This window comes from Heptranchias perlo, chromosome 35 (genome assembly GCF_035084215.1).
Source record: "Heptranchias perlo isolate sHepPer1 chromosome 35, sHepPer1.hap1, whole genome shotgun sequence".
Classification (NCBI taxonomy): domain Eukaryota; kingdom Metazoa; phylum Chordata; class Chondrichthyes; order Hexanchiformes; family Hexanchidae; genus Heptranchias; species Heptranchias perlo.
The window spans coordinates 15,149,548-15,163,991 of NC_090359.1; the positions used below are offsets into that span (position 1 = coordinate 15,149,548).

A 14,444-nucleotide genomic window follows, 5' to 3' on the forward strand; every position below is an offset into this window, starting at 1 on the left:
TTAATTCACTTAAGAATTATTAATTCGACAAGAAACTTGTTGAATTTTGAAACGCAGAGATGAAACAGGTTGATGAATTCTGTCAGATTTGAACCAATGAATGAATTTCTAATCTGTCACCTTCATCACCAGTTAGTAAAAATCACAATTGCTCTGCATCCAGTCCTCAAATAGTCTCCGTACAATAATATTCTGAAAGTGACAATCACCTGTTTTTTTGCTCTGCAGTTTTTGTTCAGGAAGAAGCTCGGCGAAGACATAAAATTAAAAGTTGGCGTCTGATAAATGCTTCCTCCCCGTCGGGGAATTAAACCCCGGACTAAGGCGGGGCAACTCACCACGATAAGAGAGACAGAAAGAACGAAAGAAAGACAGAGTCAGTTGTGGTTGTCTAACAAAGAGAAGGAAATGTAAAAGGTTCCTTCAGGAGTGGCCCGTGGAAAATGAAACAAACTGTCATCAAATAAATAGTTAAAAGAAATGCACTGATACATGAAGCATGTCTAACACCATCTGGGATGAGTGCACGGTCAATGTAGCAGCTCCTCGTTAATATAGTGGTGAGTATCCCCGCCTGTCACGCGGGATACCGGGGTTCATTTCCCCGACGAGGAGATTAAACTTTCGCCGCCTTCAAAAGCTTTTATCTCCAATATTGGATGCGGAATATACAGTGAAAAACTGACTCGGAGTATCCCACTTTCCCCAATTTAATTTCACTGATATTCCAGCGGTTTTAAAATCTGGTCTCAGCGTCACTCTTCACCTCGATGTTCGACTGGCTTCTGTGATGGTGGGGATTTCGGGAGGAGGCCGAGATGGATCATCCACTCGGCACTTCTGGCTGAAGACGGTTTCTAAAACTTTGCACTCACGTGCTGGGCTTTACCATCATTGAGGATGGGGATGTTCATAGAGCCTCTTCCCGTTAGTTGTTTAATTATCCACCATCATTCACAAATGGGTGTGGCAGGACTGCAGAGCTTTGATCTGATCCGTTGTTTGTGGGATCGCTAAGCTCTATCAACAGCATGCTGCTTCCACTGTTTGTCAAGTAGTCCTGTGTTACTTTCAGGTTATTGGTGTGTTTATGTAGCTAGGAATGTGTGTGTTTGTGTATGTGTGAATATGTCTATGTCTGTCTCACTTGTTATATGCGTTTCTGAGTTTCTATCTGTCACTTTTTCCCTGCTCCCCAAATAATCTTTCTCTGGACCTTGACTAATAAAGAGATAGAAAGTAAGTCTTCTTTCAACAGTGGCATGTGGAAAGTTAAACAAATTGTCATCAAAGAAGTTGTTAAAATAGATTCACTGAAACGTGCATCCTTTTCATTGCTGGATGTAAGATCTTTCATGTCTGCGCCTGTTCCGAGACCTGTCTCTCTCTGTTTCGGGCTGGTGACAGCGCGATTCTGCGTTTTATTTCTTGCCCATCATTGCGGTTCTCACATCGAGCTGAAGCGTGAGGCAGAGAGCAGATATTTAAAATCGCTGTGAAATCAATTTGTGGAAGTGGGAAAGGCCGAGTCAGTTTTTCATTGTATTTTCAACATCCAATAGTTCAGATAAATAAAAGTGAAGCTTTGAAAGCAGCAATAACCTCCTCGTCAGGGAATTGAACCCCGGTCTCCCGCGTGACAGGCGGGGATACTCACCACTATACTAACGAGGAATTAGTACAGACATTTACCTTATATTCACCAAAGATGCTTCACTTTTCAGTGAATCTGTTTGAACTGTTCATTTGATGACAGTTTGTTTAACTTTCCACGAACCACTGTTGAAAGAAAAATTACCGACCACTTTTGCATCACATGTTGGATCATGATGTGGGTAACGCGGGAGAGAGTGAGACAGAAAGAGACAGATCTTCTCAGGAAAATATAGAAAATATGAGGCACATACACAGACAGACACACAGACACACAGAAACAGACACACATGCACATGGATTGACTCAGAAATACTGAGAGTCAGAATATGGATAATTTGGCTGATTTTTGTTCTATTTCTGTCGTAGATTTCGTGAAATCTTGCAGATCAATTAAAATGAGCATAAAACTCGAGGTACTCAATGCTGTGGAATTTTAATTCACTTAAGAATTATTAATTCGACAAGAAACTTGTTGAATTTTGAAACGCAGAGATGAAACAGGTTGATGAATTCTGTCAGATTTGAACCAATGAATGAATTTCTAATCTGTCACCTTCATCACCAGTTAGTAAAAATCACAATTGCTCTGCATCCAGTACAATAATATTCTGAAAGTGACAATCACCTGTTTTTTTTCTCTATAGTTTTTGTTTAGGAAGAAGCTCGGCGAAGACATAAAATTAAAAGTTGGCATCTTATAAATGCTTCCTCCCCGTCGGGGAATTCAACCCCGGACAAAGGCGGGGCAACTCACCACGATAAGAGAGAAAGAAAGAACGAAAGAAAGACAGAGTCAGTTGTCGTTGTCCAACAAAGAGATGGAAATGTAAATGGTTCTTTCAAGAGTGGCTCGTGGAAAATGAAACAAACTGACATCAAATAAATAGTTAAAAGAAATGCAATGATTTCTGAAGCATGTCTAACACCATCTGGGATGAGTCCACGTATAATACAGCAGTTTCTCGTGAGTATCCCCGCCTGTCACGCTGGAGACCGGGGTTCAATTTCCCGACGGGGGTGTTTAACTTTTTCAAAAGCTTTTCTCTCATTTATCGACAATATTGAATGTGGAATATGCAGTGCAACTGACTCGGAGTTTCTCAATTTAATTTCACTGATATTCCAGCGGTTTTAAAACCTGCTCTCAGCGTCACTCTCCACCTCGATGTTCGACTGGCTTCTGTGATGGTGGGCATTTCTGTGATGCTGCTTATTTTGACCTCTTCTCCAAAAATCCTTCGTCACAAAGCAGTCAGGCGTTGCCTGTTGCTGTGGTTCGGATGCTGTAACTACACCTGAGCTGTGATGCTGTGATCGTATGGTGGTTAGTATTCTGTGTTGTGGTCGTATCTGAGTCACGGCATAACTTTCTCACCTCTTTTATCCTCTGCCACACATACCAAAAAAAGTCAGCAACATATCAATCTTAAATATTTTTTGTGGGTGGTGAAAACCTATCCATTCCTTTAAATCCCAGCACTCTCACATGCCTGTACTTGAGGTGCGTGAGCGACGGGCAGCGCAACAGAGCTGCGAATGGCGGCTGAAAGGTGCACATTTGGCAAGTTGGGGCGGTGCAGTTGGATCAGATGTGTTCCGCCTTGATCTTCATAGTGATTATAGGCCATGAGCGAAAGGTCTATCAAATTCTCGTGGCGCAGGACGCTGTGTGCAGAAACGGCAGATTTTAAAGCGCGTGTGCAGGAAAGTAAAGTGCGATCTTGTGTGTGAGAAGAGCACAAGAAAGTTGTGCTTGAAGCTGCGCCCTTGAGGCAAGTTGCAGGTTGTCAGGAAAACTGCGATAGTGAAAGCTCAAAAATAAACCCAGAAATTGCTGGAAATACTCAGCAGGTCAGGCAGCATGTGTGGAGAGAGTTCTGATGAAATATCATCGACCTGAAAGGATGTTTCTCTCTCCACAGATGCTGCCTGACCTGCTGAGTGTTTCCCGCATTTTCTGTTTTTATTATTAATATAACCTGAGCTCTGTCGAGCGTTTGTTGTTCGATTCACTGATAAAGCTGGGAATTGAGGGGAAGCTGGTTCATGGCGAACCCCAGCTCTGAATCCCCCCGGCAGAGAGTTCAAGGAATGTTTAATAGAAATGAGATTCAACGACAGGATCAGAAAATCTCTCCTTGATGGTCGGTCTCATTCTCCCGAAGTGAGGAATGAGCGGGAGGGGCAATTCCACCCGGGGTTATATTTTATTCCAAGAGGATGACCCAAAGGCTAGCTTGACGTAGGGGTGAAATAGCTCAGTTTGCGAAAGAGTTAGATTGAAGATCTGAAGGTTCCTGGTTCGATCCCGGGTTTCAGCGGTTTTTGGTTATTTTGTTTCTTCTTTGGGTCGATTCTCGAACATTTATTGACACTGACATTTTTACCGACACTGAACGGTTGGGGATGGAATAGAGAGACATCAAGGATGTCTGTATTTAGCTTTTATTTCTCTATTTCCTTTTGCCTTTCTCTCTGGTTTTTGTCTCTCTCGGTGCCCGATGAACATTTGATTTGATGCATTTGTCCTGAACTGATGGAGGAAGTTTGGCTTGTGGGCTGGGGGAAGGGAGGGAAACGGCAGAGGCAGCTGAACGGATGGTCTCAGTCTTAGTGACAAAGAAATCCATGAGCTCTTCGCACTTGTTGTTGGAGGTGAGGGGGGAGGGGCAGGGGAGAGGGGTTTAAGAAACCAGTTTGTAGTGAAGAGAAGCCGGGGGTTATCTTTACATTCCAGGATGATCCTGGAATAATGAGCTGTTTTGGCAGAGAGCAGGGCCTGATGGTGCTTTAAGTGTTCCCGCCAGATCTGGCGATGAATGGCTGAACCAATTGTCCACCATAAAGGTTCAAGTCTGCGACATTGTTACCCGTTTCTGTCTGAAACTGGTGAGTGTGTCAATAGAAAGGAACAGAAAAAAAGCATTTTCATCCAGCAAACTTAATTCTGATCATTATTATAGCATAAAACCTGAACAGCCCATCCCTCAAACACTGATATAAAACCAGTCCCAGGACCCTGAGCCACTGTGAAAATGCTGTGATCCCGACCTGATTCGAACTCGCAGTTTTCTGATCGGGAATCAGACGCTGTCAGTTTCGACAGGAGGTGGATCCGGATCCAGAGGAGGGAGATCGGTCCCGACCGCCGCCGGGACTCTCGGAGGGCGAGAGGCGGAAGCAGCAGCAGCCAGACCGCCTCAACAACAGCTCAGGATCCCCGCTCTCGAATCCAGCCGCTGCCGGCGGAGAGCTGCCAGTCCCGGCCTGAGCCGTGTCTGGGAGCCGCCTGCCGGTCTCTCTTTACTGAACGGGACCGATCCAGGTGCAGCTCACACACAGGCCCAGGAATCCCACTCCGGACAGATTCACTTCTTTAAACCTTGTTTAGATTCAGTGAATTGGGATTTAATTCAATCCTCATCTGCCCTCCGCTCTGTCAGTTCAGGACTTTATTTAAACCGATACTTGGAGCTCTGTTTTACAGGGTGTCGGCTGTTTCAGTATTTCTCAGTCCCACTACTCCCATTAATAACACTTTTTGCTGCTAACTGCTGCTTGATACAAAGTGCCCAGGAATTAGGGAATTTCTCCCGGGGACCGGGGAACTGACTCGGATTCGGCTCAACCCTCAAATCCACAAAGTTTTTGTCACTGCTGCTGTACAGGATTAAAGGAAGGGACCGAACCAGAAGCGGTTTTAAATTATTACTGACAAATCAGGGTCAAAGGCAAAGGATTCAGTCTGCTTATCTACAGGGCTGAGTCCCTGCCCGCTTCACTGTCTGTCTGTCTGTCTCCCGGTCTATCCGTCTGATTGAGTCTCTGCTTTATTCTCTGGCTCTTTGTTTGCTGTCTGCAGGCCTCCCGACCCGACTGACTGACTAACTACCGGACCGTGTGTCGGAATGAATGACTGGGTCTGAGTGTCTGCCTATTTATGGACCTGAATGGCCACATTTCTCAGTCCCTGCCTTCGCTCTGTGTCACGGGCCTGTCGCTGTCTCTCAGGATGACAACACACCCACACCCTTCACACACCGCCTTTGACGACTGAACGCAGGTTTGCTCAGTCTGTCCCCGCAGCTCCTTCGGGAGTTTAATGATTTGGAAATGAAGACTTTTTCCTGTGTGACTTGTGAAGTTTTGATCAGTGAAATGTTTGTGAAAGGGAAGGATTGAGAGCTTTTAGTGTGGGACAGAAGTGATGTTGTTTCATGGAGAAGTCAGGCGATGAAATGAACATGAGCAGCGGTTTCCAGAGTGTGGCGGTTATCACATTCGTTTCGCACACGAAAGATCTCTGGTTCGACCCCAGGCGGGAATGTTATTTGAGAATTTGCTCTTGTGAAAAGTGGGAGATAATTGGCTTTTCCTGTTGAATTTAACAACGGCTGCACCACATTCCTGTTTTCATAAACACTGAACATTTTAACCAGACTCTTAAAAAACAGTCTTTAAAATGAGAACGGATAAAAGTTCATCACATGCAAAACACAATAACTTCCCCACGTGTCACTCGGTAACCATGTTAGTATTTCCGTCAGTCAGTCTGCAGAAAGTTATCGCTTCATTAATGGCGATTACAACAATTTTTCATCTCTTCACAGTTTCATGTGTTCATTGAATAAACTTCATAATTGTTTTGTGACAATTATTTCATTGACCGGGAATCGAACCCACACCGCGGCGGTGAGAGCCCTGAATCCAAACCACCAGATGCCGCGCAGTGGGTCGAGTCACGGATCGGCACAGTTGAGACAAAGAACAAATTAAAAAGTAGAAACAGAAAATGTTGCGAACTCTCAGCGGGTCAGACAGCGTCTGTGGAGAGAGAAACAGAGGGAATGTTTCAGGTCGATGACCTTTCATCAGAACTCGCTCCACAGATGCTGCCTGACCGGCTGAGTGTATCCAGCATTTTCTGTTTATAGTTCAGATTTCCAGAATCCGCAGCACTTTGCTTGTGAAATTAAAAAGTAGCTCAAGTTGATGAAAGTTGCACCAGTGAAAATCCTGGGTGGAGATTTAGAGGATGCGACAGTGGGAAGGGCTGGACTGCGATTCGAACAGTCCTCCAAGCAAATTTCGGGGAAGTCATCGAAATTTAAAAGAGGACTTGGAACGGGAATAGAACGACAGGCTCACGTGACAGGGCATTGGTATTCGGAATGTACAAAATGCAGTCCCCACTGCTCTGATTACCTGAATCAGACAAATAGTAATTCACAACACAGGACAAATCCATTTGATTTGAGTTTTGGAAACCCATTCACGACAGCAGCTGTCTCCCATCAGTTTACTTTTCCAAACTAAAGGGTATGAAGCTTGCACGAGTGATGATCTGTGCTGTATTATTTCTGAGCAGCAGACTCACCTTGCCCCATCAATGCCTATTTGTTGGAAGGCGCAGTCCCCATTGGTCGAGGGGATCGGTTTCTCGAGCTGTGATTCACCATCCTCTATTTCATGAATATTCCGGTTTGCTGAAAATGAGATGAGATGAAACGAGCAGGTCCAACGAGCCGGTCTGTCACACGACACGGCATCGACAAAGTTGTCTCTTGCACTTACAGTGAAGCGGAGGGCAGTTTTCACCCTTAAACCAGCAAGTTAGGTGGCGCAGTAAATAGTGTAGATGGGAGCAGGAAATAGTGAAGGGACATTGATGATTAAATGAGAGGGCAAAACTGTGGCAGATGGAGTTCAATGTGGGGAAGTGAGATATAATCCACTTAGAACATTAAAAAGATAAATCAGAGCATTTTCTAAATGACGAGAAACTAGGAACTATGGAGGAGCAGAGAGGTTCAGCGGTCCATCTCCAGAAATCACTAAAAACTAGTGGACAGGTACAAAAAATAATTAATGGAATGTGAGCCTTCATCTCAAGGGGCTGGAATACAAAGGGTGGAAGTTATGATACCGATGCATAAAGCCCTGGTTAGACCACATCTGGAGAACTGCGTTCAGTTCTGGGCACCGTACCCCAGGAGGGACATATTGGCCTTGACTGGGTGTGGAACAGATTCACCAGAATGATATCGGGGCTAAAAGGGTTAAATTGTGAGGACAGGTCTTGCAGACGAGACTTTTATTCCCTTGAGTTTTGGAGGTTGAGGGGTGATCTAATTGAGATGTGTGTGAAGATAAGGGGAGTGTCAGAAGATGGTCTGTCGTGGAGAAGAGAAGCCAGGGGTTGTCTTTACATTCCAGGATGATCCTGGAATCGTGAGCAGTTTTGTCAGAGGAGAGCAGGACCCGATAGTGCTTTATGTGGTCCAGCCAGATCTGGTGATGAATGGTTAACCAGTTGTCCACCATAAATGTTCAAGTCTGCGTCCTTTGGGCTCACAGGAGTGGAAATGAGGGCAGTACCAGGGGGATCGACCAGGGTGAGAGAAGAGTAATGGTTTTAATGGGGAGAAGGGCATCAAAGATGGAGGTGAGGGTCTGATCGAGCAGATGGGGAGCTGCAGAAATGTCGTGGTGAATGGAGGGCCAAAGTCCAGACAGTTGGGAATTTGAAAGTGCTGTTGTAAGTGACCTGGGGGAGAGTTTTTTCCAGGGATGAACACAGAAGGAAGTGGGTTAGTCCCACTCCCCTGCTCTTTCCCCATATCTCTCCAAATTTTTTCATGTCAACTATTCACTCAATTCCGTTTTGAAAGTTACGATTGAACCCACTTCCACCGCCCTTTCAGGCAGTGCATTCCCGATCATAAAAACTCGCTGCGTAAAAAAATTTCTCCTCATTCCCCCGCCCGTGGCTTTTTTGCCCATTGATCTTAAATCTGTGTCCTCTGGTTATTAACTCTTCCATCACTGGAAACAGTTTCTCCTTATTTACTGTATCAAAACCTGTCATAATCGTCAACCTCCATTAAACCTTCTGGGTGTAGTCTCAGTACCCTTCCTGCTGACCATCCCTTCAGTTCTCATGTGGTCTAGCGGTGAGGATTCCTGGCTTTTACCCAGGTGGCCCGGGTTCGACTCCCGGTGTGGGCATAACAGCTTTTTAGTCCCAGCCTCGCAATTTGCCTGCAGTTCGGGCTGTGGCTGCTGCTTCCTCCCTCGCTTCTGTGTCAGACCCACAATCACACTGAGAAATGAGGCAGACCACAGCTCTTGAAGGGACAGTGCACGAAAAGCAACAATGTCCAGACAGATCACTCAGCAGCTCATGGCCAAGTGTTTGACTACAATCCTTTTATCATTCACTGTAAAACCCGAGGCTCAGTGAAACACTCACAGAATATTCTGGAAAAACTCAGCGAGTCAGGCCGAATCTGTGGAGAGAACAAACCAATTAACTGAGAGTCTCAGTGAGACAAGGAACGAGACTCGGCTCTTCACAAATTGTCACGGGATCTTTTACACGTCGGAGCAGAAAGAAGGGACCCCCATTAAACACCTCATTCAAAGGACAGCACCTCTCACGATGCAGCTCCCTCTCAGAACGACACAGTCAGCCTGGATCATGTGTCCCAGTCCTGGAATGGGAGCTGGAACCCACACCCTTCTAAACACCAGCCTGACTCCCTGGTGTTACTCTCACCCCCGGCTAGTCATGAACCAGACTGTGCCACTCCCAGAGTAACTGATGACCACAGCCTCAGCCCTGGGTCCCGGTCTGCACCATAACCGCAGCCTGTTATCGCTCATAGAAAGTGGGATTCCTGTGTTCATTCTGTGATGTGCATTGGGGGAGTGGGACTTCATGGATTGCTCTTGCATGGAGCTGGTATGGACTCAATGAGCCGAATGGCCTCCTTCCGTGCTGTAACCTTTCTATGATTCTATGATTCCATGTGGGTGGAGAGGGATACAAGGAAGTGATCAGAGATGGCCTTATCCATGATTGACACGATCGGGAGTGGAGAGGCCACGTGATTGCAAGGTCGAGGGGCTGGCCATGAATATGGGTCGGGGAGTTTCTATGCAGGAAGAGATTAAGGGAGTATAAAGTATCACATAATAGACTTGTTGGCAAAATTGAAGCCCATGGGATTAAACGGACAATGGCAGCGTGGATACAAAACTGGCTAAGGGGCAGAAAACAGAAAGTAGTGGTGAACGGTTGTTTTTCAGACTGGAGGCAAGTATACAGTGGTGTCCCCCAGGGCTCAGTATTAGGACCACTGCTCGTTTTGATATATACTAATGACCGGGACTTGGGTGTACAGGGTATAATTTCAAAGTTTGCAGATGACACGAAACTCAGAAATGTAATAAACAATGTTGAGGATAGTAACAGACTTCAGGAGGACAGAGACAGACTGGTGAAATGGGCAGAAACATGGCAGATGAAATTTAATACAGTGAATTGTGAAGTGATACATTTTGGTAGCAAGAATGAGGAGAGGTAATATAAACTAAATGGAACAATTTTAAATGGAGTGGAGGAATAGAGAGACCTGGGGGTGTAATTACACAAATCTTTGAAGGTGGCAGGACAAGTTGAGAAGGCTGTTAAGAATGCAAATGGGGCCCTTGGCTTCATTAATTGAGGCATTGAATACAAAAGCAAGGTGTTGATACTGAACCTTGATAAAACACTGGTTGGACCTCAGCTCGAGTATTGTGTTCAATTCTGGACACCAAACTTTAGGAAGGATGTCAAGGCCTTAGAGAGGGTGCAGAAGAGATTTACTAGAATGGTGCCAGGAATGAGGGACTTCAGTAATGTGGAGAGACTGGAGAAACTGGGGCTGTTCTCCTGAGAGCACAGAACGTAAAGGGGAGATTTGATAGAGGTGTTCAAAATTGTGAAGGGTTTTCATAGAGTAAAGAAGGAGAAACTTTCCAGTTGTAGAAGGGCAGTTACAACACGGGTTAGATAGAGAGCAAAGCTCCCTCGACACTGTCAAATCAAACACTCCCAGGGAAGGCACAATACGGGTTAGATACACAGTAATGCTTCCTCTACTGTGCAGTTCAGATCCCGCCTCAGATTTCAGATAAAAGGTTGGTTTCCTGGACACTCTGCTGGTGTCTCTCTGCATCTCTGCACCTCGTTACACCGCTCTCTACCTCCCTCTGCTGGTGTCTCTCTGTATCTCTGCTCTCAGTTGTACCGCTCTCTACCTCCCTCTGCTGGTGTCTCTCTCTGTATCTCTGTACTCAGTTACACCGCTCTCTACCTCCCTCTGCTGGTGTCTGACTGTATCTCTGTACTCAGTTACACCGCTCTCTACCTCCCTCTGCTGGTGTCTCTCTGTATCTCTGTACTCAGTTACACCGCTCTCTACCTCCCTCTGCTGGTGTCTCTCTGTATCTCTGAACTCAGTTACACCGCTCACTATCTCCATCCTTTTTTCTTTCCTTTTTTTCATTTTTTTCGAATGAAACTTATGAAATAGGACAGTGGAAGTGATTTAATGAAAGGAGGATTCTAAAGACATTGAGTTTTTTTCTGAAAGACATCCAATCGTATCACAACAGCGACTCATTGAATTGGAGTCAGGTGACTGCAGGTTTTGTATAAAAGGTGCTGGTTGGTGGGTAAAGTGATCGTTGAGTTGTTTGGTATCATGGGGGATTTTGTGGTGAGAGGTTTGTTCCCGGTGCTGGTGTTAGTTGGAGCCGTTTGTTGCTCTGATATTTGGCAACAGTTCAGAGGCCAGAGATTTCCATGGAGAAGAGTAAAACCCACCCCTGTACCCCAGAGAGTCCATCTCCCTGTCCCTCCCTTTGGTTCCCATTTCAGTGTGTCTGAGGGGAGAAGTCTGTCTCCACTGCAGACTGTGATGGTGCAGTGTGGAGAGCAGAACCTGCTGGTGAGGGTAGACATGGATTTATTTCGAACCAGGCACCTGATTAAAGCTGCTGACCTGACCCTGGGGACAGCAGGTTGTCGGCCAACTGGGATTGACTCGCAGAACCACACTGTCCTCTTTGACTATGGGCTCCATGAATGTGGCAGCAGATTGCAGGTAATATGATTCCTCAACTCTTGCTCCAATTTCACTGTGTAGATTACTGCCCACTCTGAACTCATTAACATTGGGTGAAACTCCAGCCACTGAGGAGATCCGTGAATGAAATCTGTGTATAAATTCTTGCCCACTGTTAAATATCACCCTGTGTGAAACTACTTTCTTTATTTTGACATGTTAATCTTAGCTTTATATTTAAAAAGAACTTCAACTTGTCACTGAGGGACTGCATCTTTCTTAAATGGATCATTATTACTCTCTAACTCTGAGATTCAATTCTATTGACCTTGAACCTTCACCGACATTTCTCCAAACCACTCTATTCTTTTGTGCCTCAATTGATTTATCTTTTCCGTGCCTTCCTGTGGATATTCTGGCCTGTTGCCTCAACTTGTGGTCAATGAATGTTCAGTGTGGAAGTTCCTGTTGAGACTTTTCTTGAAAGATGAAACAAGTGGAATAATAATTGGGATACAGTGTATTAAAGGGGAACTCCACTTTTGGTTGTTACACCTGCCAATCCCCTTGATTCTGCAGACACAGATGAGGTTTAAAAGTGATGTTGTGTTTTGTGCTCCATATCAGGGGTAACTTGAAGCCCCTTAAGGTGAAAAGCTCTCTTCTACATGGGACAGAATGCTCATCAAATCTGGCAGTGCCAATCATTTCAGGGTTTCTGACTGCAGGCCTGAAGTCCCCTGTAATAGGTGGACTGAGCAGAGTAACAGAGGCTGCTCGAGGCAACTTCAACCAATGGTGGAGCTGCTTCAAACATGTGTCATTGAGGAACAACAAACTCCTCAAACTGCTGCTGAACTGGGCAGGAAAATGACCAGAAATAGCTTTTGTCCAATGAGACCAGCTCTTCATTCCTTAACCTGATGTCTTTCAGATGGCTGGAGATTTCCTGGTCTACACCACCCACCTGAACCACACCCCAAATGCTCGTGGATCTGTCATTGTGAGAACTAATGGAGCAATCATTCCCATTGAGTGCCACTATTTTCGGTAAGAATCTTTACTCTGTGGCAAATAAGGTCCACAGCAGGTGCAGTTCTCTGAAGTTGTCCTGAAATTACACTCCTGTCCTTCCAGGAAGGGCAATGTGAGCAGTGACCCTATCAAGCCCACCTGGATCCCATTCAGCTCGACCAAGTCTGGAGAAGGGCTTCTGTTATTCTCACTGCGTCTTATGAACGGTATGTGATGGGTGGATGGGGAGTGCTTTTCTGTCGTCTCCCACTGGGAGTTACACCCACTGTCTCCAACCCTTGTCCTCTTGTACTTCAGATGACTGGCTTACAGAGTGCACCTCGACTGTCTACTACCTGGGTGACCTCATTCACATTGAGGCCTCTGTTTCAATGACCAACCACATGCCCTTGAAGCTCTACATTGACAGCTGTGCAGCGACATTGAGCCCAGACAAGGATTCCACCCCAAGATACAACATCATTGACTACCATGGGTAAGGAGCTCTCTGCTTTCTCCAGCTCGTTGTCTCAATAGGTTCACTTAATTCACTTTGTCCTTTTTTAAAAATCTTTCTTCAGTTGCCTCCTGGACAGCAAAGCTGAGGACTCCTTTTCAACCTTTGTGTTGCCAAGAGGTGAACGTGAGCTGGACAAACTCCAGTTTGACCTGGATGCGTTCCGCTTCTTTGGAGATGACCGTTCCTTGGTAAGAGGAAGTCAAACATTGGGTTCCCCATGTTGGGAGGAGGTCACTAAATAACAACTTGTATTGAATGTGTCCCTCAGATTTTCATCACCTGTCACCTGAAAGTTGCTGCAGTGGATCGGAGAGATTCCATGAACAAAGCTTGTACTTTCCAGACTATGTAAGTTCCCTCTCTCTCAGGGATGTGTTGTATTAAAGGGTGATGGACAACATGGTTGATAAACTGATTCTCTGGTTTAGCTGGACCCCATTGGAAGAATCGACCAATGATGTGTGTGCCTGTTGTCATCTGGGCAGCTGTAGTGCCACGAGGGATTTCCGACCTGATTCCAGAGGAAGGAGGGATCTTGGATCTGGACCTGGTAGGACATTGATCCTCTCTGTGTTGGAGGTCACCCTTTACCCTCTCTAACTGGAATGTTTGATATTGCAGAGAGTGATGCTGAATTGAAGTGGGAGGGTGAGGCCTCACTTGGACCCCTGGTCATTCTGGATCCTGATGTGACAGAGCTGGCAACTGGGTCCCTTAATGAGCTTGAGCAAAGGATGCAGGAGAGGTCTCCAGGTGGTGAGTTGGCCGACTGCTAGTTTCCATTTTCCCCTCAGTATTTCCTTCACTGACCATTGGTTTCTTGTTGCTTTTTAGGTGTGGAGTCTGAGGTGGTCCTGATCCTGGCCCTGACTGTGACCGCTGTCTCTCTGATCTCTGCTTCTTTGATCGCCTTGTTCCTGTACAGGAAACACAAGCAAACCCAGTTCAACTAGTTATCAAATGACCAATAAATCAGTGACTACTTGTATCTTCTAATGGCTGGTTGCTCATTTTTCATTATCTGGCTCCAATCAGCATGCAACAAGTGCTCAATTCTGTTAGTAACACTCCGCACTCCTCCACAGTTCCTCCTGTTAGTGAAATGGGTTGAAATGGGTCCATGTAACTAGTGGCAGAATGGCTGGTAATAGTGTATCCAGGCCCTGTCCAGGGATGGCTGCAGCAATGGGTGAAGGCTTGCCAGGCCCTCATTGTGCAGGTCAATGAACTCTGAAGGGACAGTGGGACTGGCCTGGTGTACTGGTGCCGGCTGGTTGACGGCCCAATCATTCCCTTGGAGTCCCGTGGCCATTGATCACTCGAATCCCACACGGGCTCCAAACTCCAGTTAAACTTTC

General features: G+C 45.8%; 1 protein-coding gene and 2 non-coding genes across 3 annotated transcripts; 2 read left to right on the forward strand and 1 right to left on the reverse strand.

Moving 5' to 3' along the window:
- Positions 1 to 1,602: 1,602 nt before the first annotated feature.
- trnad-guc (transfer RNA aspartic acid (anticodon GUC)) lies at positions 1,603 to 1,674 on the reverse strand. Its single transcript has one exon. It is a non-coding gene; the product is annotated as a tRNA-Asp (tRNA).
- Positions 1,675 to 8,592: 6,918 nt separating this feature from the next.
- trnak-uuu (transfer RNA lysine (anticodon UUU)) lies at positions 8,593 to 8,664 on the forward strand. Its single transcript has one exon. It is a non-coding gene; the product is annotated as a tRNA-Lys (tRNA).
- A 4,695-nt stretch (positions 8,665 to 13,359) lies between these two features.
- LOC137302114 (zona pellucida sperm-binding protein 3-like) lies at positions 13,360 to 14,061 on the forward strand. Its single transcript, XM_067971788.1, has 4 exons — positions 13,360 to 13,434; positions 13,515 to 13,636; positions 13,708 to 13,842; positions 13,921 to 14,061. Exons 1-4 carry the CDS (start codon positions 13,406 to 13,408, stop codon positions 14,037 to 14,039), a joined length of 405 nt encoding a protein of 134 aa, XP_067827889.1. The 5' UTR covers positions 13,360 to 13,405; the 3' UTR covers positions 14,040 to 14,061.
- Positions 14,062 to 14,444: the final 383 nt, after the last annotated feature.